At 46.5% G+C, this 26,681-nt stretch overlaps 1 protein-coding gene and 1 long non-coding RNA gene across 2 annotated transcripts in view; one reads left to right on the forward strand and one right to left on the reverse strand.

Annotated features, from left to right (window-relative positions):
* Positions 1-3,680, reverse strand: part of LOC138925241 (zinc finger protein 669-like) — a 41,252-nt gene extending 37,572 nt beyond the window's left edge. Inside the window, exons 1-2 of the mRNA XM_070274999.1 lie at positions 3,650-3,680; positions 2,196-2,383 (exon numbers count right to left, since the gene is read on the reverse strand). Coding sequence (XP_070131100.1) covers positions 2,196-2,383; positions 3,650-3,680 — 219 coding nt within the window. The remainder of the gene's footprint in view (positions 1-2,195; positions 2,384-3,649) is intronic.
* Positions 3,681-4,692: 1,012 nt separating this feature from the next.
* LOC138925150 (uncharacterized) lies at positions 4,693-5,275 on the forward strand. Its single transcript, XR_011440972.1, has 3 exons — positions 4,693-4,829; positions 4,929-5,034; positions 5,143-5,275. It is a non-coding gene; the product is annotated as an uncharacterized lncRNA (long non-coding RNA).
* Positions 5,276-26,681: the final 21,406 nt, after the last annotated feature.

The following is a 26,681-nucleotide window of genomic DNA, read 5'->3' on the forward strand; positions in this document are numbered from 1 at the left end:
AATGTCCAGCCCAAAGGAACCACAACCAGAACCTCAGAAACGGTGTCACTCCCCACCCCATGAACACATGCACCCCCAGCTTTCCAGGGCTCTGCAGCTCCTCTCAGGAGAAAGGCTCCTTCCATGGGGGTGTGAGCAGGAGGACACCTGCGGTGGAGGCCCCCCAGGAAGAACAGCTGGGCCTTCAAGGCCTTCCCTCTGCAGGCTCAAGGGCCGTAGTTTGGGTCTTGGACTGGGGGACTCTGCTCCCCACTGGAGATGCTCTGGAACATCATTGTTATTTTAAATCACACAAACCCAGTGTTGGAATAATCCAGCAAAATCACTTAAACGCAGTCCTTTCACAGAAAATAAGCGAAAAAATAATACGGTATTTCTACCACTTCAACTAGAAAAGCACAAATGTCTATTCCTTTAAGACAAAAGGTGAATTACTACTGTTACTGAGCGAGGGCTCGCCACCTGATGCGCACAGAAGCTGAGAGCACGGCACACCAGGCTTTGAAAGATGAAACAGTTGATGGTGCCATCGATTGGCCAGGAGACAGGAGGACAGGCTCTCAACTCTGTCTCCCTCATCCAGATCATGGGCTGAGGCTTAAGGGAGCAGGGAGGGCCGGCTGGGATGCAAAGACCTGGCAGGGTGAGGTCTGACTGGCAAATCAAAACTTTCTCTCCCGCACAGGCTCCTGGCTGGCCACCTCCTGTGACAAAGACCTTTAACACCTGGCTGTTAAGATGGGGTTAGTGAAGGGAGGTTACCAGGAAAAGCACAGTGAACAAGGGTCAAGTTGTCCTGCAGATTTAACTCATTGCCTTCTCCACTGATAAGAGTTTCCAGAGATCTAGAGTCATCCTGCCCTCCCTGGCACACAGAGGGAGGCACCCTTACAAAGGGACGTTTCTCTTAGAATGTAAATTTCCCTTACAAAAGGGTAACTTCTACTAGGTTTTCAGAGCTTTGCCTGTGGCTGCTGTTTTCTAATAATCATCAGCTCAAAATAGGCCTTATGCCAAGACACATGAATCGGGATGACAAGTCTGTTCCTGGTCCTGTGGGTGACATTATTTCCATGACAAGAAATCACACTTGAACTCTTGTGGTTTGCATGTCTCAGCCCTGGAATTTCCTTTGGAAGCATCCAAAAGTAAGGAACACACCTCAGAAACTAACGACAGACACTCAAGGGAAGAGTGAAACAAGTATTCTTAACAAATGGAACATAACGAAGGAGTATTATATTTTTTCTGAAATTCACCTCTTTGCTGCCTGTCTGCAACTATTTTATACTGTCTTCCAAGCTCTACCGATTAAATATATTTACCCTTCTTGAAAAACTGACAGTTAAATCAGTGAATAATTTTTTCTCGTTCACAAACCTGGGGGTGTGTGGCAATGCCAATGGGACAGATCACCCAGGACATTTTTCCAAGGGGAACCCCCACGCAAAGGACTTGCCATAGGAAGTCTGGGCCCAGATGATAGTGGGGATTTCCTGCAGTGTAGTTCACAGGGTTTATTCTCTGCTTTCCTCTCATGTAAAATATCCACAGACAAATACAATCTTGAAAATAGAGCCATACAGGGCTCTGGGGGATAATGATAAACATTTAAAATATTGGGTGTGTTTGAAATGGGCCATGCAGGACAAAGTGTTGATAAGGATCCTGTGAATGAAAGAGAAGTCCCTTTGGGAGTGCGGGGAGGCATCTGAAAACTTACGGATTTACTGTCAGTCCCAGGAAGAGCCAGCCTGTGGGGAAAGGACTGTGGATTTGAGACGCTGCTCCCCAATTGGAAAATTCAGGAGAAAACGGGTGCCCCCTGGGGAGAAAACAAGCGCTGGGGACCTCACAGACCGCAGCCCCTCCGCGCACGGACCCCGGAGCTCGAGGCCCGACTGTTCTGCGGACCCTCCCGCGGGCCCCTCACCGTCTGGGACACGCGGGGCTGTGGGCGCACAGCGGCCCAGAGACGCTCCGGCCCAAGTCGCCGCGCGCAGGGGCCACAGGACGCCCGGGGCCCGGCTGCCGGCCCCGCCCCCACGCTGCGGCCGGAGGGGCCTGAGGGCCGAGCGGCGCCACCGCGGACTCGGGGCCGCAGACCGCGGAGGGGACCGCGGGAGGCCGGGCCGGATCCGCCGCTTCCCACCAGGCCCTCCTCCCGCGTCCTCCACCCGGGGCCGCACACTCACCATTCCTAGGGCTCCTGGGTCCCCCGAGTCCTTCCTACGACCCCCACGGCAAGTGCAGGTAAAACGCTGAAAGCAGCTGCGGCACAGCCACCAGGAAGCACTCAAGCGCAGGACACGGGATGCTGAACCTGGAACCAACGGGGACGTAAACGCGGGTGCCTTGCGTAGCCCCACCCACAGCGCCAGCGCTGCCCCCGATTGGGCAGTTCAGAGGACACAGCAAGAGGCAAGCCTTTTGTCTCGAGCTGGGTGGTCACAGGTGAGCACAGCAATCAGTTCCTAGCCTAAGGAAAGATGCTTAATCCTCAAGGGAATGCCAGCGTTGGGACAGGGAGGGAAGTTGCACCTTTATCTCAAGGGCTTTTACTCTTGCCAGAGGGAATGTCTAAAGCAGATATACAATGCATGCTCTATGGCCTCGGTCAGGCCCTTTTGGAAAGACAAGGTCAGGCCGAATTAGGTTTATACCAAATGGCTTCCTCATATTCTCCAATATATCCTATTGCTTGCCAGTTTTATTTGTCACCATTTTCATTTCTATATTGTTATGCAAATGTAGGATGCTCTCGAAAACTCTTCTCCCCACCCCCTCAGTTTTAATGAGGTATAATTGACTAATAAAAGTGTCCGTACTTAAAGACTACAACAGCATGATTTGATATACTTTTTTCTGTATTGTATAATGGAAATTAGCTGAGAATGGCTCTTAAACATTCTCACCACACACACTCACACACACACACACAAAAGCTAACTGAGGTAATGGATGTGTTAAGTTGGAAATTCTCATATGCTTGGATTTCAGAACTTTACTGATTTATTTACTTCAACAGCTTTCTCGACATGTAATGCATATACTGCACAGTGCACCCCCTTAAAGTGTACAGCTCACCGGTTGTCAGTATATTCACAGATACGTGCGATAATCACAACAGTTTCTGAACATCTTCATCCCTTGAAAAAGAAACTCCATTGTCCTTTAGCTATCGCTCCCAATCTTTCCACCTTCCTCCTCCAGTCCCAGCCCTGACAACCACTCATCTCCTTTCCGTCCCTACTTCTCCCTATTCGGGTCTTACCTCTGAATGCAATTATGTAACATATGGTCTTTGCAATTGGCTTCACTTAGCCTAATTTTTCAAAGCATATCCATGTTGCTGCATGTATCAACACTTGCTTCATTCTCACGGCTGAATGATTCCAGTGTATGGCTACAACACACGTATCTATCTCTTCATCCTTTAAAGGCTACTCTGATTTGTTTTCACCTTTTAGCTTCTATGAATAAAGTTCCTAAAAACTGATGGGCAAGTTTGTATCTGAACATGTGTTTTCATTTTTCTTGGACATATGGCTAGGAGGGGAATTGAAGGGTCATATGGCAATCGTAGGTTTAAGTTTTGAGGAGCTCCCAGACCGTTTTCCGGACTGTCTGCACCACTTCATACTCATACCACCCATGTATGAGGGTTCCACGCTCTCCATGTAGCCTCCACAAGATTCGACATGCTCTCCTATTTTTATTCTAACCCTCCTAGTGGTTGGGAAGTGGTACCTCATTGGGACTTTGATTTGCGTTTCCTTGATGACTAATGATGTCCAGCATTTTTTCATATGCTCTTAGCCATCTGTCTACCCTCCTCAGAAAAACGTGTATGCAGATCCCTAGCCATTTATAAATTGAGTTATTTGACTATTGTTATGTTATAATCGGTCTTTATATATTTTCAATACATAGGCCTTCTCAGATATACTCCCTGTTCTGAAGTCTGCTCTGTGTGAAATGAATAGATACTTCAAATTCAGTCCAGTCTTTCAAAAATCTCTGTCGCACCCACGTCTCCAGTTGATGATTGCTTTGGCTCTTTAAAATGTGTTTTTTTCTTTCTTTTCCACATGCCATCTAATTTTTGGTTGAAACCCAGACATGATGTATGAAGAAACAGGATTTCAGGTAAACAGGCCTTTAGTGTGAGGCATTATGATTTCTTGAATAGGAGTCACACTATGTTTCGTGTTTGCTGCAGCTGGAGGGGTCAGGGGCTTCACGGTCTGCAGTGCCCTTGCACTTATCTCCCTGGTGTGTTGGGTTTCCCTAGAAACTCAATCTTAAGTAGAGTCTGTGCCTCACAGCTCTGTTTTCATCCAGTCATTGTATCCACATCATCTGTGCTGATATGGTGTCAGGGGTTTGAAAGGGAAATGTCCCCTCATGTGATGGTGAAACCGGCAATGTTTGCTGGTAGAGAATCTGGACTATGAAACTCTGAACAGGTTCTTAGCACTCATATTTCCTCCACTTCTGTCAGAGAGGAACCTGAAGTGACTGCAGGTGTCTATCTGGGCTTTGCCCAATCAGATAAGGCCTAGGGGAAAAGGGAGGGTGAGGCTTAACTTTTCCAAAGTCACGAGGAAGAGCGTCCCTGAGCTAACATCTGTGCCCATCCTTCTTGTATTTTCTATGTGGGATGCTGCCACAACACGGCTTGATGAGTGGTGTGGACGTCCACACCCGGGATCTGAACCTGTGAACCCCGGGCTGCTGAAGCAGAGTCTGTGAACTCAACCACTACACCATCAGGCCAGACCCCGTCTTAGGAAGGTTTTAACCTTCTCATTCATTATTTATTAAAAGTAAGGAGCAAAATGTTTATACTCCTTATTTTCCTATTGATCATTATTTTTAATTAAGTTTTGATATTTAAAAGTAATTTAATTTTAACTTGTCTACAGAGAAACCACTCCCAGATTTAATCCTTTAAACACTAATAACCCTCGTACACTGCTGGTGGGGGTGCAGGCTGTGCAGCCACTGAGGAAAGCAGTATGGACTTACCAGGTGAGCCAGCTGGTCCACTGCTGGGTGTTTATCCCGGGAACTTGAAAAGACAAATGCATCAAGATACCTGCACCCCATGTTCACTGCTGCATTATTCACGATGGCCAGGACTTGGAGGTGACCTAGATGCCCATCGAGGGACGAACAGATAAGGAAGATGTGCTGTGAGTACGCAGTGGAGTGCTGCTCTGCCAGGAGAAATGAAGCGACAACATGGATGGACCTTCAGGGTGAGCGTCAGAGGGGGAGGGTCAAGTGTCATATGATCTCACTCATAGGGAGAAGATGAAAACAACACACACACACGGCAACAGAGATTGGATTGGTGGTTGTAGGGTGGAGGGGTGAAGTGAGTGATTAAGCACACGTGTGGTGATGGATTATAATTAGTCTTTGGGGGGTGAACATGATGTAATCCACGCAGAATGCAAAATATATTACGATGTACACAGAAAGAAATAAACTGAAATATATATGGAAAAATAAATTGGAAACAATTTTAAAAACACTAATAAAACCATAAACATTAGAAAACACCCCCTTTTTTATTTTAACGATTGCCACCTAGGCTAACAACTGTTGCCAATTGTGTCTTTTTTCTGCTTTTTCTCCCCAAGTTCCCCCAGTACACAGTTGTATATTTTTAGTTGTGGGTCCATCTAGTTGTGGCATGTGGGACGCCGCCTCAGCATGGCATGATGAGCGGTGCCATGTCCTCACCCAGGATCCAAACCTGCGAAACCCTGGGCTGCCAAGGCAGAGCACGTGAACTCAACCACTCAGCCACGGGGCCAGCCCCACCAAACCCTTTCTAAGTAAAAGGACAAGGGCATTATCGTTTGTCCCTCCACTATATGTCACACTGGGGATATTTTCAGGAACGAGTAGCATATTATAACACATTGGGGTTTACAATTAGGCCCTGTGATAAACTAGGAATTCCAAATATTTACATAAGCTTTGACCTGTTTCCTCCTATCAATGAAAATAGAAATTCAAGGGCTTTTCCTTCACCTCCATTAAAGTAGGAATTCATCTGCCTGGGTTTACAGAGTTCACGGACCACCCTGCCTTCCAAGGACACTGGGCCTGGGCCCTACACGAAGGAATGTGTCTGGGCTCGGGGCCAAAGATGGCCACTTCGGCCCTGACTCTAAGGCACAAGTTACAAAGAATATGTCCTGCGCCATGTTCCTTGTCTGGGCTGGCCACCCTGACGGGCACCTGATGGGACTTTAGAAACATCCCATCCGTGGGAACAAGAAGAAATGACTCAAAGTATCCAAATGTCTGAAACCGGAGTCGGAACCCAGAGAAACCCAGGCAGAGAACGAGTGGGAGTCTTAGTGAGGAAAGGACACTTTGCCTCAGACCCGGACAGTTGGCATCCCACCCGCCGGACAAACTGTCGGGACTTCCCGGCTAACTGTCGTGTGGATGGTGTGAGTATCGGTTTGTTGTTCCCCTGTATCCCCGCTCCTCATCCCCTTTCCCTTTATCAATAAACTCTGATTGCTTAAACAACCAAGTAGCCTGGGTGCTGCCCGTCATTCCTTGCCCTTTGCGGCTGCAGGCAACACTAAGGAATAGTATAGACTGTTTTTTTTAAGGAAGCTTAGCCCTGAGCTAACTGCTGCCAATCCTCCTCTTTTTGCTGAGGAAGGCTGGCCCTGAGCGAACATCCGTGCCCATCTTCCTCTACTTTATACGTGGGATGCCTACCACAGCATGGCTTGACAAGCAGTGACATGTCCGCACCCAACATCAGAACCTGTGAACCCCGGGCTGCCGAAGCACAAGGTGCACACTTAACTGCTGTGCCACCAGGCCGGCCCTGGATTAGTATAGACTTTTTTGGGGGGAGTTCATAACAGTTTACAGCAAGGTGAGATTTCAGTTGTACATGATTTCTTGACTGTCACCACATAAGTGCTCCCTTTCGCCCCCAGTGCCCCCCTACCCCCCCGTTCCCCTGGTAACCACTGAACTGTTTTCTTTGTCTCAGTACTTGTTTATATTCCACATGTGAGTGAAATCATCTGGTGTTTGTCCTTCTCAGACTGCCTTATTTCGCTTAGCGTGACTCCCTCCAGGTCCTTCCATGTTCCTGCTGTAGACACTTTTAAATGTCTTTGAGGGACACAACACACAAAAACTGACCTAAAATTGGAACAAGCACCTGAAAACTTAAGTAAACCCATCTCACATCTGGAGGTTCTCGAGCCTCAACGGAACAAAAATTCTATTCTCCTCTTCAATTTTCTCACCTTACTCACATCATCTCTATCAACTGACATTTTAAAACCCTAGGTGTGAACGGAAACCAGAATCAAAGGGCTGCAATCTTCACCTTCTACAGGAATCCAAGGACAGAAACAAGAATAAATGAATCAGCTCACAGGAACTGCCTGTTTGCCTACAGTTCAGAAGGAAAACACACTCAGAAAGTGACTACATCCCAAATTGAGGGAAGAAACACTCCCAGTTGAGATGTAAGCCCTGTCACCTGCAGACTCGGGGCCCCAGACTCCAGAAGTGTCCACAGGGAGGCTGGGTCCTGCTGTGGCCAGTGCCAACCAGTCCCTCCTCCCCGTCTCCTCACCCCAGGGCAGCACACTCATCATTTCTGAGTCTCCTCCGTCTCCCTGAGTCCTTCTCGTGCCTCCTATGGCCAGTGCAGCTCACAGCAGGACAGACAGGGTGGCAGAGCCACCAGGGACCATTCAGGGCACGAGACAATCTACCCCAAGCAGGACAGGAACAAGAAAGGAGCTCCAAGAGGATGCACTGCATCACCCCACCCACCTGCCCCAGGGCCTCCCCTGATTGGACAGTCAGGAAGGACCCACCCTCTCATGGATGAGTGACAGTGCGGGGGAGGCTGCACGGCTCCAAGGAACCCGCCTAGGCTGCTGGCTGGAACCTGACTCACTGGCATATTTGCATTTACACACAACTTTTTCCTGCCTTGGGGCTGCCTCTACTCTCTTCACTCAGCTCTTTATGAACACATGGGCACAGGTGTGCACAGAGAATTCCTGGCTGAGTTTCCAAAGGGAGCAATAAGGCTACACCACGGGGGTGGCCCAGGCCAGGCCACACTGAAACAAGACGGTCTTATGGGCTTTAGGGCTCAAGGGCTTGGGGTAAGGCTTCAGGGCCAATCATGGAATTACGCCCCTTGTATAGAATCGGAGACATTTAAATAGGACTTCACCATTTGTCACAAAGAGCCAGGCTCCAGTTTAATCTTTGAATCTTGCTAGTGGAGCCCTCCACCCACGCCTTCCCCATCCCCACTCATTTGGTGCTTAAGATAAGGAATCCCAGAGGGCTTCGCTCTGGTGCGAAGCTGGAATCCCACAGCCCTACCCTGGGTACAGGGACTCTTCAGTCTTGTAACTCTGGGCCACTTGGACCAGTGTGAAATGACCCATCTCTTATCAACACAGTGATCAAGAGCTGGTTTTCAGAAAACTACAAAGCATGACGTCAGCCCATGTCCACAAGAAATCTTGACCTGAAATGACACCAGAAACCACCACTGTCCTCCCCATGGAACTAAAGGAGGGGGACACGACCAGGACTTGAAAGTCACACCCTCATCAGAGGTGAGGGGTCCATCGTGCAGGAAGACCTGCTGTTGAAACCCATCCACACCTTGCCTTAACTGCTTAAAACCTTGTCATGTTTCAAACCTACCATAAATGCTAAATGCCTCCAATGCACACCTGCCCCGGCAGCATTTCCACAGGCCAGCCTGTTCCCGGAACCTCTGAAATTTTCCCCAAATCCTGAATCGGTAATGCAGATCTGACAGCATGTGCCTCCTGTCTCCTTACAGATTGACTGAGGATAACCTGTTCTCTTTCCCCAAAGGCTGATGCGGGAATAAGTGGCTTTTTATGTGCATCGGTTGGGAGAACCACATCTTTGTCTGGTAACAGTCTAACCACAGGGTGTGACACACGGTCATTAAAGTCAGCTGTACATTTTACACTAGGAGGAAATTTATTTTAGATCAGTTTTTACCCAAGTCCCTAGAGACCTCGAAAATGTTAAGCACTATGCCTAAGGCAATTGATTCCTATTTTCACTGTCATAAGGAAAACAATAAATCCTCATGTAAATGTGGGATGCATCTAGAAACTCTTCCACTGCCCCCAGCTTTACCGAGATACAAATGACTAATAAAATTGTCTATAGTTAAAGATAAAATCATGATGACTTGATATACAATTTGTAGACCTGAAATTCGCTAAGTCAGAGGCTTAAGTGTTCTCAACACACACACACGTAGGTACCCACAGTTGGCAATGATGGATCATATGGTAATTTTAGGTTGTATATTTGAGGAAATCCCAGACCAGACCTTTTCCCACATTAACTACACCATGTTGTATTCTTACCACCCGTGTATGAAAGTTCACATTTCTAAATATATCCCCAAGAATACTTGTTATCATCTTCCTTCTGGATTGTGGCTATCCTAGTGGTTGTGAAGCCTCATCTAACTGGGGTTCTCATTTGCATTTCCTTGATGACTAACAATGTCCAGCATATTTTCATATGCTCTTGACCACCTCTCCATCTTCTTTGGAAAAGGACATACTGAGATCCTTTGACACATTTAAATAGAGTTATTTGACTTTTTAAAACTAAGTTGCAAGAGGTATTTAGATGTTTTTCGTACCAGTGCCTTATGAGATACATGGTTTCCAACATTTTCTTCCATTCTGTGGGTTTTGTTTTCACTGTTGCCTTAAAACTTTTACTTTAAATTGTGGTGATATACAGATATCATGAAACATACATTTCCACCATTTTGGAAGTGTATAGATCAGTTGTAGCACATGTCAGAATTTGCTGGATGGCAGTGCATAACTAGGCAATGCCTCTTACATTATGTAACTGCGCCCCTAACTTTCACAAGGAAGACGTCCCACCGGTTGATGCCCCTGAATTTACATCACTGAGTCCGCAAGGACCTACCAGGAGGCACTGAGGACTTCCGAGTCGCTTCCTTTCACAGGGCCATACCTCCCTGGTTAGGAGGAAAGGTAAATGAGAATATGATCAGAAAACCTCTCCTCAGCTCTTGAAGACATTGCAAACCCATTGCTAAGACAAGAGCTGCCCAACAAAGATCCTTAGACTCTCTGGCCACCGTTGGCCTTGGCACCAGGACAGCCCTTGATTCTCTCTTAGCTGAGCAGGGAGGCGTCTGTGCTGTGGCCGCCCCCACCTGCTGCTCCTGAATGAACACTTCTGGGGAAGGTGAAACTCAATAACACAGGATCACTGAGCAAGCAAATAGCTTTATTAGAAGGTGACTCCTTCCATGGGGTCTTTCTTTGACTTACTGATTGTGATTGGTTGGGTCTTGGGGACCATGGCTCCAAAGTGCACCGCCGATGTTCAGAGCTCCCCTGCCTACTGGAATCAGCATGAACTCCCCGGCGCACTGTGTTATCTCTGATGCGTCAAGTGCGTATTTGCAGCTGCTAACCACTGAGCGGTGCTCTCCCTGCACTGGAACCTCAGAAAAGAACAGAGATGACCACCCTACAGATTGTGAACCTGCAGCCTTTCAGAGGGTAAAGGCTGTAAACCTGCGGGTCACAGGGGTTAAGCAAAAACACATAACCTCTGGCTATGACCCAAGGGAAGAGTAAGACCTGAGAGAATGTCACAGCAGTAGCTGAGAGGGGCACGAGTGCCTTAAATTTGATCACATCTCTGTTAAGCTGCGAGTCTCATCAATGAGGGGAAATTGTAGAAAGGAAAACCACGAGCCCACGATGGAGTCATCTTGCTACTCCCACATCACCCAACCAGGGCCAAATCCCTCACCTAACTGAAGCTTCAGCCTTTCCCAGGAATCTAATAAGACCCTCCTATCCCAAAAAGAAGGTAACCTGGCCTAAAATATTCCGATTTTATGTTTACGACTTCATTTTCTTGCCTTTACATGGTTTCCCTTTTCTGTACCACGTCGAGCTCCTCTCTCTTGCTGGATGGGATGCTGCTCACCTCACGAAATGCTCAATAAAGCCAATGAGACCTTTAAAATTTACTGTCAACTTCTGTTATTCAAGAGTATGAAAAATAAAATGGTTCATACACTCTGTTTTTCATGGATTGTTTCTTTTGAGTATCAAGTTTCAAAAATTCAGCCTGAGATCTCAAAGTGTGTCTGAAGGCTGACATCCAGCATGTCTTCTGGGACTGGCATCTCATTTCCCCATGCCCATGTACACAAGAATGGAATTCATTTCTTCTAAGTCTTTTCAGTATTTATGCAAAAGAATCAACTACAGTAACTATTTTCTCTCCCCTTTGACGTGCAAAAGTCAAGTGGCTTACATGGTGAAATGTGCTTTGCTTTCTTGTTCATGTCTAATACATCCAGCACCTAGGTCATGTCAATGTGGTGTGCCACCAGCACACGTGATGGAGAACACCACAGAGCTGCTGCTGCTGTCCCTAACCAGGCCGTCCCTGATCAAAGAGGGGACCCAGTGCTCAGCAGGGTCAAACTCCAGGCAATCTGGCTAGAAGATGCCAACAGTCTGCCTCATCTTCACAGTTTTACAGGCTTTTTGCTCAGTGCCAATGGTCGAGCTGCCTGGTCACAACCACATCAACTCGTTATTCGAGGCAACCCTTTGGAAGTAAGACTGTGTGATAATCTTTCCCACAGTTCCTCAAATACAAAAGAAGGTCACACGGGTCTCTGCACCAACTGAACATCAAACCACGGAGCCTCAGCTCAATCCTCTGGCTGAGAAGTTAGTTACTGTTTCTGAGACACACACACACCGCACTTGAAATCAGAAGCAGAGAAAACAAACAGGGCTCGGGGGGGCGGCTTTGGAGCCTCAACACAATGAGGTGCCCCCATGCTCCCATGGGAGGATGAGGATGGCTTATTTGAATAATTCTCTGGACAGACATGGTAATGAGACCCACTATGCTACAGACTGATAAGACTGTAATAGTATTCTGAAAAATTATATTGCTATACTATACACGATAGAAATGACTATATATGTTAGTTATATGAAATATATTCTACTTATATATAATACTGATTACGTATAACAATATACTATATGCCACCTATACTATATACAGATAATGTACTGAATATACCATTTGTGGAAATACATACATACTGTATTCTACATTCTCCCTATATATACACACATACACACACAGATACACACTATATGCAGCCTTAGAAAAGTTTATATGATACTACATTATACTACAGTATACAGATACTTCTTTTAATATAGATGAAAAAAACCTACCAAAACACTAATACACTGATTCCAGCAATATATCACAGGACCTAAAACCACGACCATGTGGAATTTAACCCAGGAAAGAAATGGTTTTGCCTCTGAAAATGAATTAACATAAGAAACCATTAATGGAATCAATGTCAAGAACGAGAGGATCATATCAACAGATACAAACAAGCATGAGACCAAGTTCAACAGCCCTTCAAGGAAAACACTCAGGAAACTAGGAGAACCTCCCTCAGTCAACTCCCTCACCCTGAAATAAAGCATCAGTGAAGAACCCACAGCTGACGTCACTCTTGATGGTGAAGGACTGCGGGCTTTCTCTCTCAGATCAGAGAGAAGACACAGACGTCTGCTCTCACCAGCTCCACCCACCGTGGTGAGAAAGGTGCCACCAGAGCAATTAGGCAAGAATATGACTAAAAAACCACAACATATGTCAAAGACATAGCCCTGCAGACAGACAGACAAAGTCAACAAAGGCTTTCTCACTGGACACACACATGCACACACCCACACGAGACACACAAAGTCACCAACCCTCAGAGATAATGGCCCACACACCCACAGCCCAGGCCCTGAAGAGGGAGAGTCAGGGCCCACGATGGCTGCAGTGATCACCGTGTCCCAGCCCCTCATGCTGCTATGATCACTTCCAGAAACACGACCCTCACCATGTGTCCCTTCCTCACTTTGCTTTCCCATTGGAAGCTCAGTGTGCACAACAAAGGTCCGTGCATCGTTGCCCAGCTGCCATGCCCTTCACTTCAGTCTCTGTGATCTGGGATCTGTCAGTGCCTGAGGTCTCACCTGCGTGCAGACCTCTTGTGGGTCAATCCCATGAGCCATCCACACCAAGGCCTTTATGACTGGCCCACCCTGGAACATTCCATGATGGAGAGGTGGACACCTCTGGACCTCAGACCCCAGGTCACCCAGCCACAGACATCACCTGAGGGACCCAGAAAATTACTGCAAGTTGTTGCAAGAGCATGCAGGTATGTGGCTGGGCTCTTTTTTGCCTCTTCCCTTCAAGAAGCTGTGGGTGAGGCCTCTGACAAAGAGGGGATGTCCTGTATACCTGTGCAATTCGGAAAGCAGAAATCCCCACAATTTCCCACCTCTTCCGTTGGCATGGTGGCAGTTGCATTCTGGGACCAACATGAAGAGAGAGGACCCCTGACTGTGGAAGGTCTGGCTGAGATCACCATTTCCCACAGGCCTCAGGGCTCCAACTCTGCAGGGTGAGTCCTGTTAGAGAAAAAGTAAGCACTGGCCTTGGTGGGTGGGCTCCAAACTCACTCTGGAGGCGGGTTCTGAGGTGAGCCGGTGGGGTCAGCACATGAGCTACTGAAACCGCAGGGTGGAATGTGCCAGAGATCTCATGAGAGTGATTTAGGTACAGTCGGGCACCTGGGGAACTCCCAGAGCTAGGACAAGGCAAGACAAATCTTTGACAATATTGGTGTCATCAAGACTATTGCGAAACTGTGCTTGTTGGTGCAGAGGTGATGTGTATGTGACAGTGGGGAGTACTGTGTTCCGGGGGCCTGTGCCTCAGGACATGGACTCTGGGTGCTGCCACTGCCTCACCTCACAGTCAATGTAGAATTACAAATGTGAAAATAAATATGGGAAATCTCATTTACAATGGAGCCAGGAAGGGGCCAGCCTGGTGGTGTAGCCGTTAAGTTCACAACTCCACTTTGGAGGCCCGGGGTTCACCGGTTCAGATCCTGGCTGCAGACCTATGCAATGCTTGGCAAGCTATGCTGTGGCACACGTCCCACATATAAAGTAGAGGGAGATGGGTATGGATGTTAGCTCAGGGCCAGCCTTCCTCAGCAAAAAGAGGAAGACTGGAGTGGATGTCAGCTTAGGGCTAATTTCCCTCAAAAAGAAATATAAATAAAAAAATGGAGTCAGGAGACCTGAAGGGTTAACACCCACCCATTAGTACTTGCCATACATTGCAGACCCCAAAGAAGTGTCCCCCCCATTCCCCAACAGGAAACCCCTTACTTTACAGACCTCAGAAAGAGGGATGAAGAATTTCTCCTTGCCCAGCAACAGCCCAGCCAATGAGAAGCCACCACACTCAGCCACTGTCAGTACCCTGATCTCTCCTCCTCCTTCAAGGGACTTCTGTTGGGAACAGCCCCTCCCAGCTCCCTCCTGTCCTCTATGAAACCAAGCTCCTTTGTTTTCTTCTCCCTCCCCGCCTATGGCTCATCGTAATTTGCAGGTCCTGAATTCTATTTCCTCTGCTACTACCAAGTAAACACATTTCCCTGGTAAAACCACTGACTTTTTCAATTTTAAGGTCAACACAACAGAAAACTTCCAGAGTGGGACACATGTTGCATCAAAACATGTTTCCCAGCAAGGAGACAACAATTGGGCTTCAAGTGGGAAACGTAATAGCTGGAAACAGTCTCAAGACCTGCTCTGGGATACATGATGTCGATGCCCAAGGGTCCAACGAGGATGCGCCCAGGCAGATCCCACGTGGAGATGTGTCAGGTGCAGTTTTACGTTTCAGGTCACCGCATTCCTAGGATATGACCCAGGAAACCTGCTGTCAACTCAAAGATGGAGGCCGGGAGCCCCATCACTTTCTCATCAGTTATGTGAATGACACAAGGGCAGGTGTAGCCCTAGAGGGGTTTTCTAATTCAGACTGGGTACCAGGTACAGTCCACAGTGGCCTATGTCCTTCTTCCCAGTCCTTCCACTCCTTCCGAAGAAGGAACCCAAGGGGGTGGAAGGAAGTGTTGCACACGTAGCAAAGTTCAGGAGAGTTTCACGTTCTCCTAGCATGTGAACATCTCTGTTGTTTTCTATTAATTGTTCTCAGTATATTCACATACAGAGAGCAGTGGTGAGTTTTCCTGAATGTACACTTACACCACCATCAGGATGGAGGACACTCCTTCACCCCAGAGGAACAGGCTCATGCTGCCCATTGTACTGAACCCTCTCATCCTTAAAAATTTATCTGTGTCAGACTCCTATGCATTTCCCTCGTCCAGAATGTCACACAAGTGGAACACCCTTTTGCCTTATGAGTCCTGTTTGGAAACTGATGCCGTATTTGTAAAATTGCATTAACTATACAAAATTTGTGGTATTCTGTGAGTTGGAAACTTTTGACATTGCCCAGGAGAGGGCACACATTATGCCTTCAAACAAAGAGATTCCACTGTTATGAGGTATGCGAATTTGAGTGAGACCTCGGGCCTAACTTCCTTCATTTGCATCATGGGGGGAGGATGGGGGCAGGGAATCAAATGAGATACCAATAATTATCAAATCACATAATCTCTACACTGCTAAGAAAACACAAATTACTACAAACAAAAGGGAACAAGCTTGCATTTCCATTGTTGTTTGATGAAACAAAAGCTGCCACATTTTACCCCGCCTTCCATAACATCTCCTGGAAATGTGAACATGGCTGAGTGGAGTGGAGGCGGAGGGGGCGGCAGAGATTCCACATCCTCTCTGACACTCCACCCTCCCAGCACCTGATGTGGTCACCAGCCAGAAACTCTCTGAATTCTGTCTGTAAGGGTTCCAATGGAGGCTGCATTACATGGGCACAATTTATTAAATCATTGCCCATTGGTGATTAACTCAGTCTCCAGCCCCTCTCTTCTCCACAGAGGTTGGGCGCTGGGGCTGAAAGTTCCAACTGTAACTGGGGCTGTAACTCAAGGCTTGGTGTTTCTGGCGTCCAACCTCCAATCTGAAGCCATCTAGGAGCTGGCCAACAGTTGTCTCATTACAACAAGGGACACTCTATCACCCTTCTCACTCAAGAAATCCAAGGGCATCAAGAGGTTTTCACTAGGAACTGAGGACAAACACCAAACATCTCCCTTACAATACCACAGAAGGTCAGGCCCAGGGACACAGGCTCACTAGAGAATGAGAGCCTAACATCAGACTAGGAATGCTTCCCCTCTGCCCACACCGACCTCCACATCTACTGGACTCTCGTTTAATCATAGTGGACCACACTCAAAGAACTGGATGCTGTCTGGTAACATCAAGAAGACAAGGACGTCCCCTCCCAACACTCCGAGTCAAGCTGTACTGGAATTCTCAGTTAAGACAATTAGACACAAAAAGGAAATAAAAGGGACAAACATTAGGAAGCAGGAAATAAAGCTGTTCTTGTGGCACAAGATTGTCCCCAGCAAGCAGGAGACCACAGCGCATGCCGCCACCAGGCAGCAGAGGAGGGGAGCAAAGTCAGACCCAGAGAACACAGACCCAGGGGTGGGGTCAGGTCTGCACATGTGGCTCAGGGCGCCAACTATTATGGTCACCTGCAGAGGGATGGTTCCCTTGTAGAGACGCAGGCCAGGGTGGCACACACACAGAGGGTAGTACAAGCCTTAGGACTCACATCATAGAGGTCTGAGGGGAGGGCAGGGCCAGCCTCTCCAGCAGCTCTCACAGGGCTCAGAAAGTAAGGAGTGGAGCCTGGCCTGGGGGTTCACTGGGCCTGGGGGTGGGGCTGGGGCAAGAGCTCTGCACACAGGCAGGGGCTGGGGTGGTGGGACTCTCCTGCCTGCTCTAGAGGAGAGAGCACCAAGGCTTCCTCCTCAGCTTGTCCAGGTGGGGGCACAAGGGGAAGAGGGTGGGTGGGGCTTAAGCTGTGAGCAGTCACCAAAAATCTGGAGTCTGACTGCTCACTACAAGGACAAATGTGGCTAAGAAAAATATGCATTCTCGAAGGGTTTATATAAAGAAACACTAACAAGGGCTCAGAAATGATCAAAACTGTGTATTTGGGGTGACCGGAGTAACAGGGCTGGAGGGGACCAGGATAGGTTGTATCTTTGCTATCTTACAGATTTATTTCAAATAAACAAATTTATATCCTTTAATTTTAACTCTTGTACATAGGACGCTATTCTAACATTTAATTCCTTTAAAGACTAACTTTGAGAAAAGTGTAAACCATACAAAATTAAATTTTGAAATCTCTAACTACAAGGACCTGTGGCATCCTACTTTGTCCTTCCTCTATAGCTCACACTGGGCTATTTTCAAGAATAACAGCCTATTATAAGGCAGTCAAGGTTTGAGTTTGAAGCCTTAACTGTATTAGATTTTCAAAGATTTACATAAGCTTTCAGAAGTTTTCCTCACATCGATTAAAACAGAATTTCAATTGCTTTAGCCTTTTAAATTTCTGTGTTCTCTAGAGACACCCACATAAGAAAAACCAACCTGAAAATGAAAAAATTTTCTTGCTTTCCTCACATCAAATTCTTCAATCAACTTACACTCTCAGGGCCCAAGTGCTAAGGGAAACGAGAGCCAGAGGGCTGCACTAGTCCATCGATAAAGGAATCCAAAGGGAAGAAACATAAACACTGGAACCAGCTCAGATGAGCAGCCTGCTTCCCACAGGACAGAAGGAAAGCCAGTCAGAGGTCCCACATTCCTGACTCTCCTGGTGGAGACAGAACCCCGGAGGGGGTCAGTCCCTGGAGAAGGAGAGGAGGGCACCTGAGCAGCCACAGGAAGGAGCTCTGGGAGCCCCACACACCCTCCTCTCCCCAGGGAACAGTGCACATGCTCCCTCTCTCAGGCTCCATTCTCACAGTGAGGAAAACAGCTGGATTCAGTTTAAGGTTCTGACCCAAATGGACCCCCAGATTAATGGGCCCTAATCCAGGACACAGAGCTCCTGACTCTCACAGACTTTCTCAGTGTAAACAAATTACTCTGAGTGCAACTACACTGTGCATGCAAAACTCCAATTATGTCTAGAAACAAGCCCAAGGGAACCACAGCTACAACCTCAGAAAGGGCATCACTCCCCACCCCATGAGCACGTGCACCCCCAGCTTTCCAGGGCTCTGCAGCTCCTCTCAGGAGAAAGGCTCCTTCCATGGGGGTGTGAGCAGTAGGACACCTGCAGGGGAAGGTTCCCCAGGAAGGACAGCTGGGCCTTCAAGGCCTTCCCTCTGCAGGCTGAAGGGCGCCTTAGCTTAGGCTCACTGACCTCAAGCCTCTGTCCCCACTGGAGTTTTTTGGGACCATCACTGATATTTTAAATGACACAAACCCAGTGTTTGAACCATCCAGCGAATACACTCAAACAAGTCTTTATGCGGAAACGAGGGAAGAAAATGGTATATCAATTTGCTAAATCAACAAGAAACCCCTCAAGAAAGTAATGCATTCTGGAAAAACAATGACATTATCATATTATTTCCCAGACAGGAAATATTTTTATAAACTATGAATCCTACCTGAACACTTCAGGTCCGGAAGTCTAAGTTGTGGAAATCCATTTTATCTCACCCAAAATAAGAGAACACACCTCAGAATATTACGACCCACGACGGGAGGAAAAAAGTAAACAAGAATTGAGTACAGGCCACGTAAAACTGAAATATTTTGTGTTTCCTGAAATTCACCTGTTTCGTGTCTCTTTGGAAATCTTTTACATTGTGTTTCCTGTTGATTAAATATATTTTTGCTCAATGAAAAACTGAGACTAAAATAAAGTGAATAAACCTGTCCAAAGGTGACTAACGCAGGTGGGGACAGTGCTGACAGGACAGATCATCCCGGGTAGTTTCTGAAGAGGAACCTGCCCCCAGAGGACTTCCCACAGGATGTCTGCGCCCAGGAAGATCCTGGGGAGATGCACGAGGATTTCATGCAACGTAGTTCCAGGCGATGAGAGGCTGCTTTTCACTCACGGAAAATATCAACACAAACAAATCTTTCTGAAACAGGAATCCACGGACTGTGAGAAAACGATAAGCAATTAAAATATTCAATCTGTTTCAATTCCAGCAAGGACAAATACTTGATGATAATGCTGTGAATCGAAGGCAGGAAGTTGGCATTTGGGAATTCGGCGAGACACTGGAAATTCAGGCATTTGTTCCCAGCCCTGGGAAGACCTGGACGCGCGGGACAGGGTCAGGGATTTGAGACTCTGCTCCTCAAATGTACGGAAAATTGAGAAGGAAACGGGTCCCCTCTGGAGAAAGGAGGCCCTGGGGACCTCCTGGGACACGCGGGGCTGCGGGCGCACAGCGGCCCAGAGACGCTCCGGCCCAAGTCGCCGCGCGCAGGGACCACAGGACGCCCGGGGCCCGGCTGCCGGCCCCGCCCCCACGCTGCGGCCGGAGGGGCCTGAGGGCCGAGCGGCGCCACCGCGGACTCGGGGCCTCAGACCCCGGAGGGGACCGCGGGAGGCCGGGCCCGCCCCGCCGCTTCCCACCAGCCCCGCGGCTTCCTACCAGCCCCGCCTCCCGCGTCCTCATCCCGGGGCGGCACACTCAGCATTTCTAGGGCTCCTGGGTCCCCCGAGTCCTTCCTAGGACACTGCGGTCGCTACAGGTCACAACTCGAGACAACAGGCGTCGAGACAAGCGCAGACTCTAATGGCGGGAGACCGGGCCCCCAGCGCGGCCGCAACAGCACCAAACAGCCGGAGGTCGTAGAGCTTCGCCCCACCCACCTGCCCCTGCGCCGCCTCTGATTGGACAGTTCAAATGACTCGCCCTCTTGAGTCTGAGTGACAGCCCCTGAGTTTAGGTGTCTGAGCACAATGCCAGATCTGTCTATCAGTCCTCTGCAGGGATATTTGCATGGAAAGGTAGTGCTGGGACGGGACTCCTGGGACTGTGATGCTTCTTTACAAACACACAACTGAAGGTCCCCTCACTATATGTAATGATTAGTCTCTCTCCATTTTGATGTTTGTTGACAACTGCAGTCTGACATAGTTTTGCCAAATAGGTACACAGACAGACACGGTGACCAGGGAACTAGGCCAAGAAAGGGGTACAGAGGATCTGACCGAAAATAACGTTGTCTGTTGAGTATCTGCAGATGGAAAGTTACAGGAAGAGCCTGAACACAGAAGCTTCCCACAAGCAGGCTGGCCGAAGCCAGTTGTATTCGCCTGGATCTGCTCTGAAGTGAACTTTCCCCATTATCAACTCTAATATTTTAAATTCTCTTCCTGTGAGAGGGACCAGGGAGACATTTCTGGATCATACTATGTATGTAGTAGCTCGTGTCCCTTCTACCAATGAGACTTGAAGGAACGTGACGGTTAGGCAATAAACCCTGCTCTCCTGAGTCTTCCTTAACTGAATATTCATGAACTGTACTATGACCTCAAGAAAAGGACCCCTTGACCTCAAATTCTTGTTTGGGCAGACTCTGCTTTGGCAGAGAGCCCTGGTGTTCTCCATTGCTTTTGCAAGAAATAAATCTTTCTTCACCTACTTCTGCTTTGCTTGTGTTTTCAGCTCTGCTCTGACCAAGAGGCGAACCCATTGAGTTCAGTTACAACACCAAGGATGCAGTAGGTGGGCATCCTTCCAATGCTTCAGTCAGATTCAGAATAACTGCATTGGGAGAAAAACAACATCAACATCATTTTAGCAGAAAACCGACTTCTGGGTGTTCAGAATGGTTAACTTTAGAAAATGTTTCTGACATTAAAATATTTGTATCCTGTAAAAAAGGTAAGCAGAGACTCTTTCTTATCATTGGTTAAATCACTCTCTGTGGCCATGACCCATCTGATCCTTGTGGTTACACTATTTAATCGAAGTATAATGAGACATCAGAAAACTTGGTTTCATCATAATGGTCATTCCATTATAATACTAGAGAGTAATGTTCATTCCAACAGTGTTGGGGACACTCTGACAGGCATACTTTCCATTTATCCTGCACAGATACCATATCTGCTCATATCCTCTCCCAATTCCCTGAGGAAGTGCTCACCTTTGATGTCATCTGAGACAAACAGCCCTCTCAAGTCCACCCAAAGTGTAACCATAACTCCACCACACCCAGGGACAGAGAACCATTCCTGGAAGAATGCTGAGGGGCCGGGCCTAAGAACCACAGTGATCTCAATGAAGAGAGAAAAGAAGGGCCCAGTTTGCCACCAGTGTTTACCATACAGGGAGGAACACAGCTGGGCAGTAGCATCATTGATCAGTCACGCATCCAACGTGGGAAGACAAGTTCTGAGGGTGTTCAGCATCAAGCACTGAGAGATGCAGAAGATATTTCCATTTCATTTTCTGTTATTCATCTCCCCTTTATGAACTATCTGGAAAAGGATAGTCTAGAAGGAGGTTTCCAGGAAATCATTCTGACTTCCTAACTCAGGAATGTCTCTGTTTTTTGTTTTAACTGCCAACTCCTCATCTCCACCTCCAACAAAGGACACACCATCCTACGAATGTGCATTCACCTGGGAAGATGCATGAGTCTGGCTCCGATCTCACACTGTCAGAAACATGGTGCCGAGGAAACTACATTTCATCACTGCCCTCCCCACGCTACTTTCATCGCAGTGTGGGAATTGCACAGCTCCAGTAGTGGCCCCATCTGTGCGGAAACACAGGATGTGCTTCCCGCACTCATGAATTGATAAACTGTTCTGCTTCTCACAGGTAACATTAAGGACAGCCTGGCTCTGTCTTGAGGTCACCTCATGGTGCTCTCAAAGGTCCTTTACTCACTGTGCTCAGCACAAGAGATGTGATATCTGAAGGTTGTGTTTGGTAATTGCACTTCTTCCTGTTAGTATCCATTGTGGCAAACATGAGGGCCAAACAATACTTAGAGTGCTGGTGCCTCCACCGGCACTGAGGGAAGCCCATGACCACAAGGTGGACTTTTTCTTTTTTTTATAGATTTTATTTTTCTCCTTTTTCTCCCCAAAGTCCCCTGATACATAGTTGTATATTCTTCGTTGTGGGTCATTCTAGTTGTGGCATGCGGGACGCTGCCTCAGCGAGGTTTGATGAGTAGTGCCATGTCTGCGCCCAGGATTCAAACCACCAGAACACTGGGCTGCCTGCAGCGTAGCGCGCGAACTTAACCATTCAACTACGGAGCCAGCCCCAATGTGGTCTTCTAAGCCAAACAAAGAGCTCCACTGAAGAAGCACAGGGAGTTATTTGTAGGTGTGGAGAGAGATTTTCCCCATGACCTTGAAAAATGGCCCCAGTTGAATCAGTTACCCAAGATTCAAATAGCTGCTCTGTTGCAGGAGGTCACTAAGAGGATGTGACCACTGGTTGACACTCCAGATGGACTCAGTAAGTCAGAGGCTTCTTACTCCCCTGTCCTTGGAACGTACACTCCTCCCAATGTTCCTGAGACATTTCAATGACGCAGCCTGGAGAGAAGAATGTGCTGTTGAGACCATCTGGACGGTAGACGTTTGAGCCCTGTCAAAGCCTCTACAGAAACTTTTACGATTCTGGTGGGCAGGTGCAGACATCTACTCATTTTGCCTCGCCTAACACAAGCTCATATATATGTTCCCTTGCTTATTCAAACGGCCATCTGCCAATCTGGAGTGAGCTGCTTCTCTCTTTGCTCTCTCTCTGCCCCCCATGCATGGGAGCCAGTTTCAGATGTCACCTGGAGAACTCCCGAGGTGGCCATCCAACACGATCTTAGTCCTGAATGACAATGAGAGCACAACTGATTCTCCTTGTGCTGGGAATGATGAAGTACCTTTAAATGGCATGACCTCAAGATAGATTTCGGTACTTTGAAAACTTGTTTTTCTTCATGGTCGGGCTGAAATATTGGCATGGTGTTGGAGGTAGCAGTGGGAAGAAGGATTAACCAAATTGTTCTATGTGGTGAGGAAGGCATGAATTACCAAAAACTAATTGTCACAGCATTTATATAGTGAAGATTTCAAAATATGGGATAGTAAGTATCCATAGAGGAAATCACAATAGTCATCACAGCACTCTGCTCGATACATTAGTTCTCCGTAATCTCACAGGCCAGTTGCAACCTCACATGTCAAGGAACCAGTGGGTCATCTGCAGCGCAAAATGTTAATTCCATTGAGAGAAGTTCTGCTTTCTAAGTTGTTATCAAGATGATGATAATGACAGTGAGAATACCAACAGGAGTGCTGACACTAATAATAAGGCACGTTGGGGAGGCTTACTGAGTGTGAGGCACGGCACTCAGCACCTTAGGGAGACAGGTTCATTGCTTTTCATCTGCACAGACTTCTAACCGGGAAGCACTAGCATGATCCTATGTGATAAATTGGAAATTGAGACTTAGGGGAGCTGAGTGACGTGTGTGACTTTACACAGGTGGTCAGGAGGGGGCTCGATTCATCACCAGGCTGCCTGACTCAGACCAAGCTTTGCCACTGAGTAACTTCACATCGTCTTATGAAATTAGGACAAATGGTTCCTTGACTAGGACTCATGCCTCTGTGTGAATCACAAATAACTCTGTTCTTCCCCGCAGGCCTTATTCAGATCCCCACTATGGAACCGATTCCCCTTGCCCTTGGTTGAAATCTGAAGAGGGTGCCACAGTATTTCTAGTCACCTTTTGGTGCTAAAGTCCCGTGGTCACTCTCAGGCACGATGACAACCAGGCCAGCCTAGTACTCATAGAAGATGTTTGTGAGCAGAGCATGGAGAGGAACCGCTGTGTGAGAGGCAGCCCATCGAAAGGAGGAGCCAATCCAAACAGGAACCAAAGATGTTTCTTCTCACTCCAAGTGTTTATCATCGATTTCCTCTATAACTTCACGTCAGAAAACACAGTGATTCATCTGATGAATAACATGCAAGAAGCAAATACTGTTATTTGAGATGAGAGCATTGTTTATTTGTCAAGCTAAAGATAAAATAAGTGGGACATTACTACAACTGATGAAGGAGTCCATTTGCTGAACGTTGTGTAAATACACACATAATATATAACAACACAGAGTATTTAATAAAAATTACATGTCCTGCAACATATATATGAAATGTGGAGGTTTAGGGCCAACGCCATGTGTGAGAGCTATGTGCACACAAGTGTATGTCCTGGTGAGCTGACAGAGACATCCCCTCCATGGAAACATAATCAACTTTGGTGCATGGAGGACTCCTCAAGTCAAAGATGCAGCTCCCTCTACACACACCAACATTTTAAAAGACAGTTCCATTCAAATTTGCATCAGGATCTGTTTTTCTGTTTCAAAATACAGTAATCCTAAAGTATATCTCTGAAAATAAGTCCAAAGTATTCAGGAAAATATTGCTAATAAAGAATGATGAAGAACAAGTTTCACCAGATGCACCAATTCCAAAAGTTAATGAGTTGTCATAATTTAATGGTCTGTTGCCACCATAAGAACTGACCAGTTGGTTGTCAGAGGGCTGATTTTGCCTCTCAGGGAACATTTGGCTGCATCTGGAGGCATTTCGGGCTGTCATGACTGTGGCAGGTGGGGAGCACTGCCACAGACATCTAGGGACCCTGTGATTCACAGACCAGTCCCCTCGACAGAGTACTGTCTTGTCAACATCGAAGTAGTGTCAACGTTGAGAAACTGTGGACTGGACAGATGAGCCCCTGATGCTCTACAAAAAGGCACAAGGATGGAACAAAAGAGACTGTGAATCCTGGCAGTCTAGAACTCTCCTGTCTCCTTCATGCAGAACAATTCTAGATGGGGTAAAGAGGAAAACAGTAAAAAATATAAAATGAAAACACTGAAAGTAAACATTAGAAAGTATTTCTGTATACTTAAGCAGTAGAAGTCATGACATTCCAAGAATAAGGTAGATGAAATTCAAATAGATTTGGAAATCTAAAATATGTAAATATATCATTGCTAATAATAAAAGATATAGAGGGGGGACGGCCCTGTGGCTGAGTGGTTAAGTTCACACACTCTGCTGCGGTGGCCCAGGGTTCGCTAGTTCAAATCGTGGGTACGGACATGGCACCACTCATGAAGCCATGCTGAGGCAGCATCCCACATGCCACAACTAGAAGGACCCACAACTAAAAGATACAGAACTAAGTACTGGGGGCTTTGGGGAGAAAAAGGAAAAATGAAATCTTTAAAAAAAAACTCAAAAAAAAGATCTTTAAAAAATATATATCTATAAAATATATATCTAAAAATATATATCTTTAAAATATATATATAGAAACACCCATTGGGGAAATGTTTTCAGTAATAATATAGAGAGAAAGATGATATTGTTAGCAGTTTAAATAGGTGTTAATAATCAAAACCAAAATATAAATATTCCAATACAGATGTTCAAAGACCACTCATAAACTTTATAAAATTATAAATTATTAAATGCTTAGTAAAGTTATAGATTAGCTCATTAGGCCCAAGATATAAAATGAAAATCGTTGTACTTATTTATGTGCAAAATACATATGTGGATTTCCTAACCCTTTCAGTGAGGCATGTTCTGGTGGGAAAGGCCAACTGCGTGCTTCTTGGTCTGCTCCCCAACAAAGACATTAGGCCAGAAGCAACACCTGATCTATGGAGGAACTGCAGAGATAAGGTCTATCCTCAAAAACCTGAGATACATGGGGGCATCTTTTTACCCCCTTCTTTAATTTGCACATTTGCTGTTACAAAACTATGGAGAGTGAGTTTAGACTGTCATGAAGTTAAAGAGCTTGGGCTGGTAATTGTACCTGTGTTCCAAGTTTGGAATCACTACTGGGCCATGTGAACGAGGTCTGTGGCATCTGGTGTGCAACTCCTTACACAACAGAATACGTGTGCTTCTCAACCACACATGGACCTTTCTCTCGCATAGACTAAAGTTCACCATTAAAAAACCTCATAAATTTTAAAGGCTAGGAAATTTCCATTTTAAAATACAAACTAAGATCTCTGACCACAATGGAATGAAAATAGAAATCAATAGCTTGGGAAAATTTGGCGAAAAAAATAAATTTGAGCCAATTAAACAAGACACTCCTAAATAACCAATGGGTCAAAGAACTCAAGAAGGGAATTAGAAAACATTTTTAATGAATGAAAAAAAGGACACAATATAACAAATTTTTATGGGCTACGTTGAAAACACTATGTAGATAAAAATTACACCCAGAAATGCCTAAACTAACAAAGAAAAAAGATCCCAAATCAATGACCAAACCTTTTGCCTAACTCAAATTCAAAAGGATGAGAAACCAAACCAAATGTATTGAGAAAAGGAAATAAAACATAGAGCAGAAATTAAGCAAATAGAGAATAGAAAACCCATAAAGAAAATCAATGAAACCAAGTGTGAGTTTTATGACAAGACCAACACGATTGACAATAGAAAACTAGCAGACAATAGCTGGACTGACCTAGGGAAAAGGAGAGCAGACTCAGATTACCAGAAGCAGAATGAAGGAGGGGATATCACTACTGAAATTACAGAAATCAGAAGGATTAGAAAGGAATTAACAATTGCATGCAAATTAGATTACGTAGATGAAACGTACAAATTCCTAGAAAAACACAAGCTACCA

Source organism: Equus caballus, chromosome 7, assembly GCF_041296265.1.
Source record: "Equus caballus isolate H_3958 breed thoroughbred chromosome 7, TB-T2T, whole genome shotgun sequence".
In the NCBI taxonomy this organism is placed as follows: Eukaryota; Metazoa; Chordata; class Mammalia; order Perissodactyla; family Equidae; genus Equus; species Equus caballus.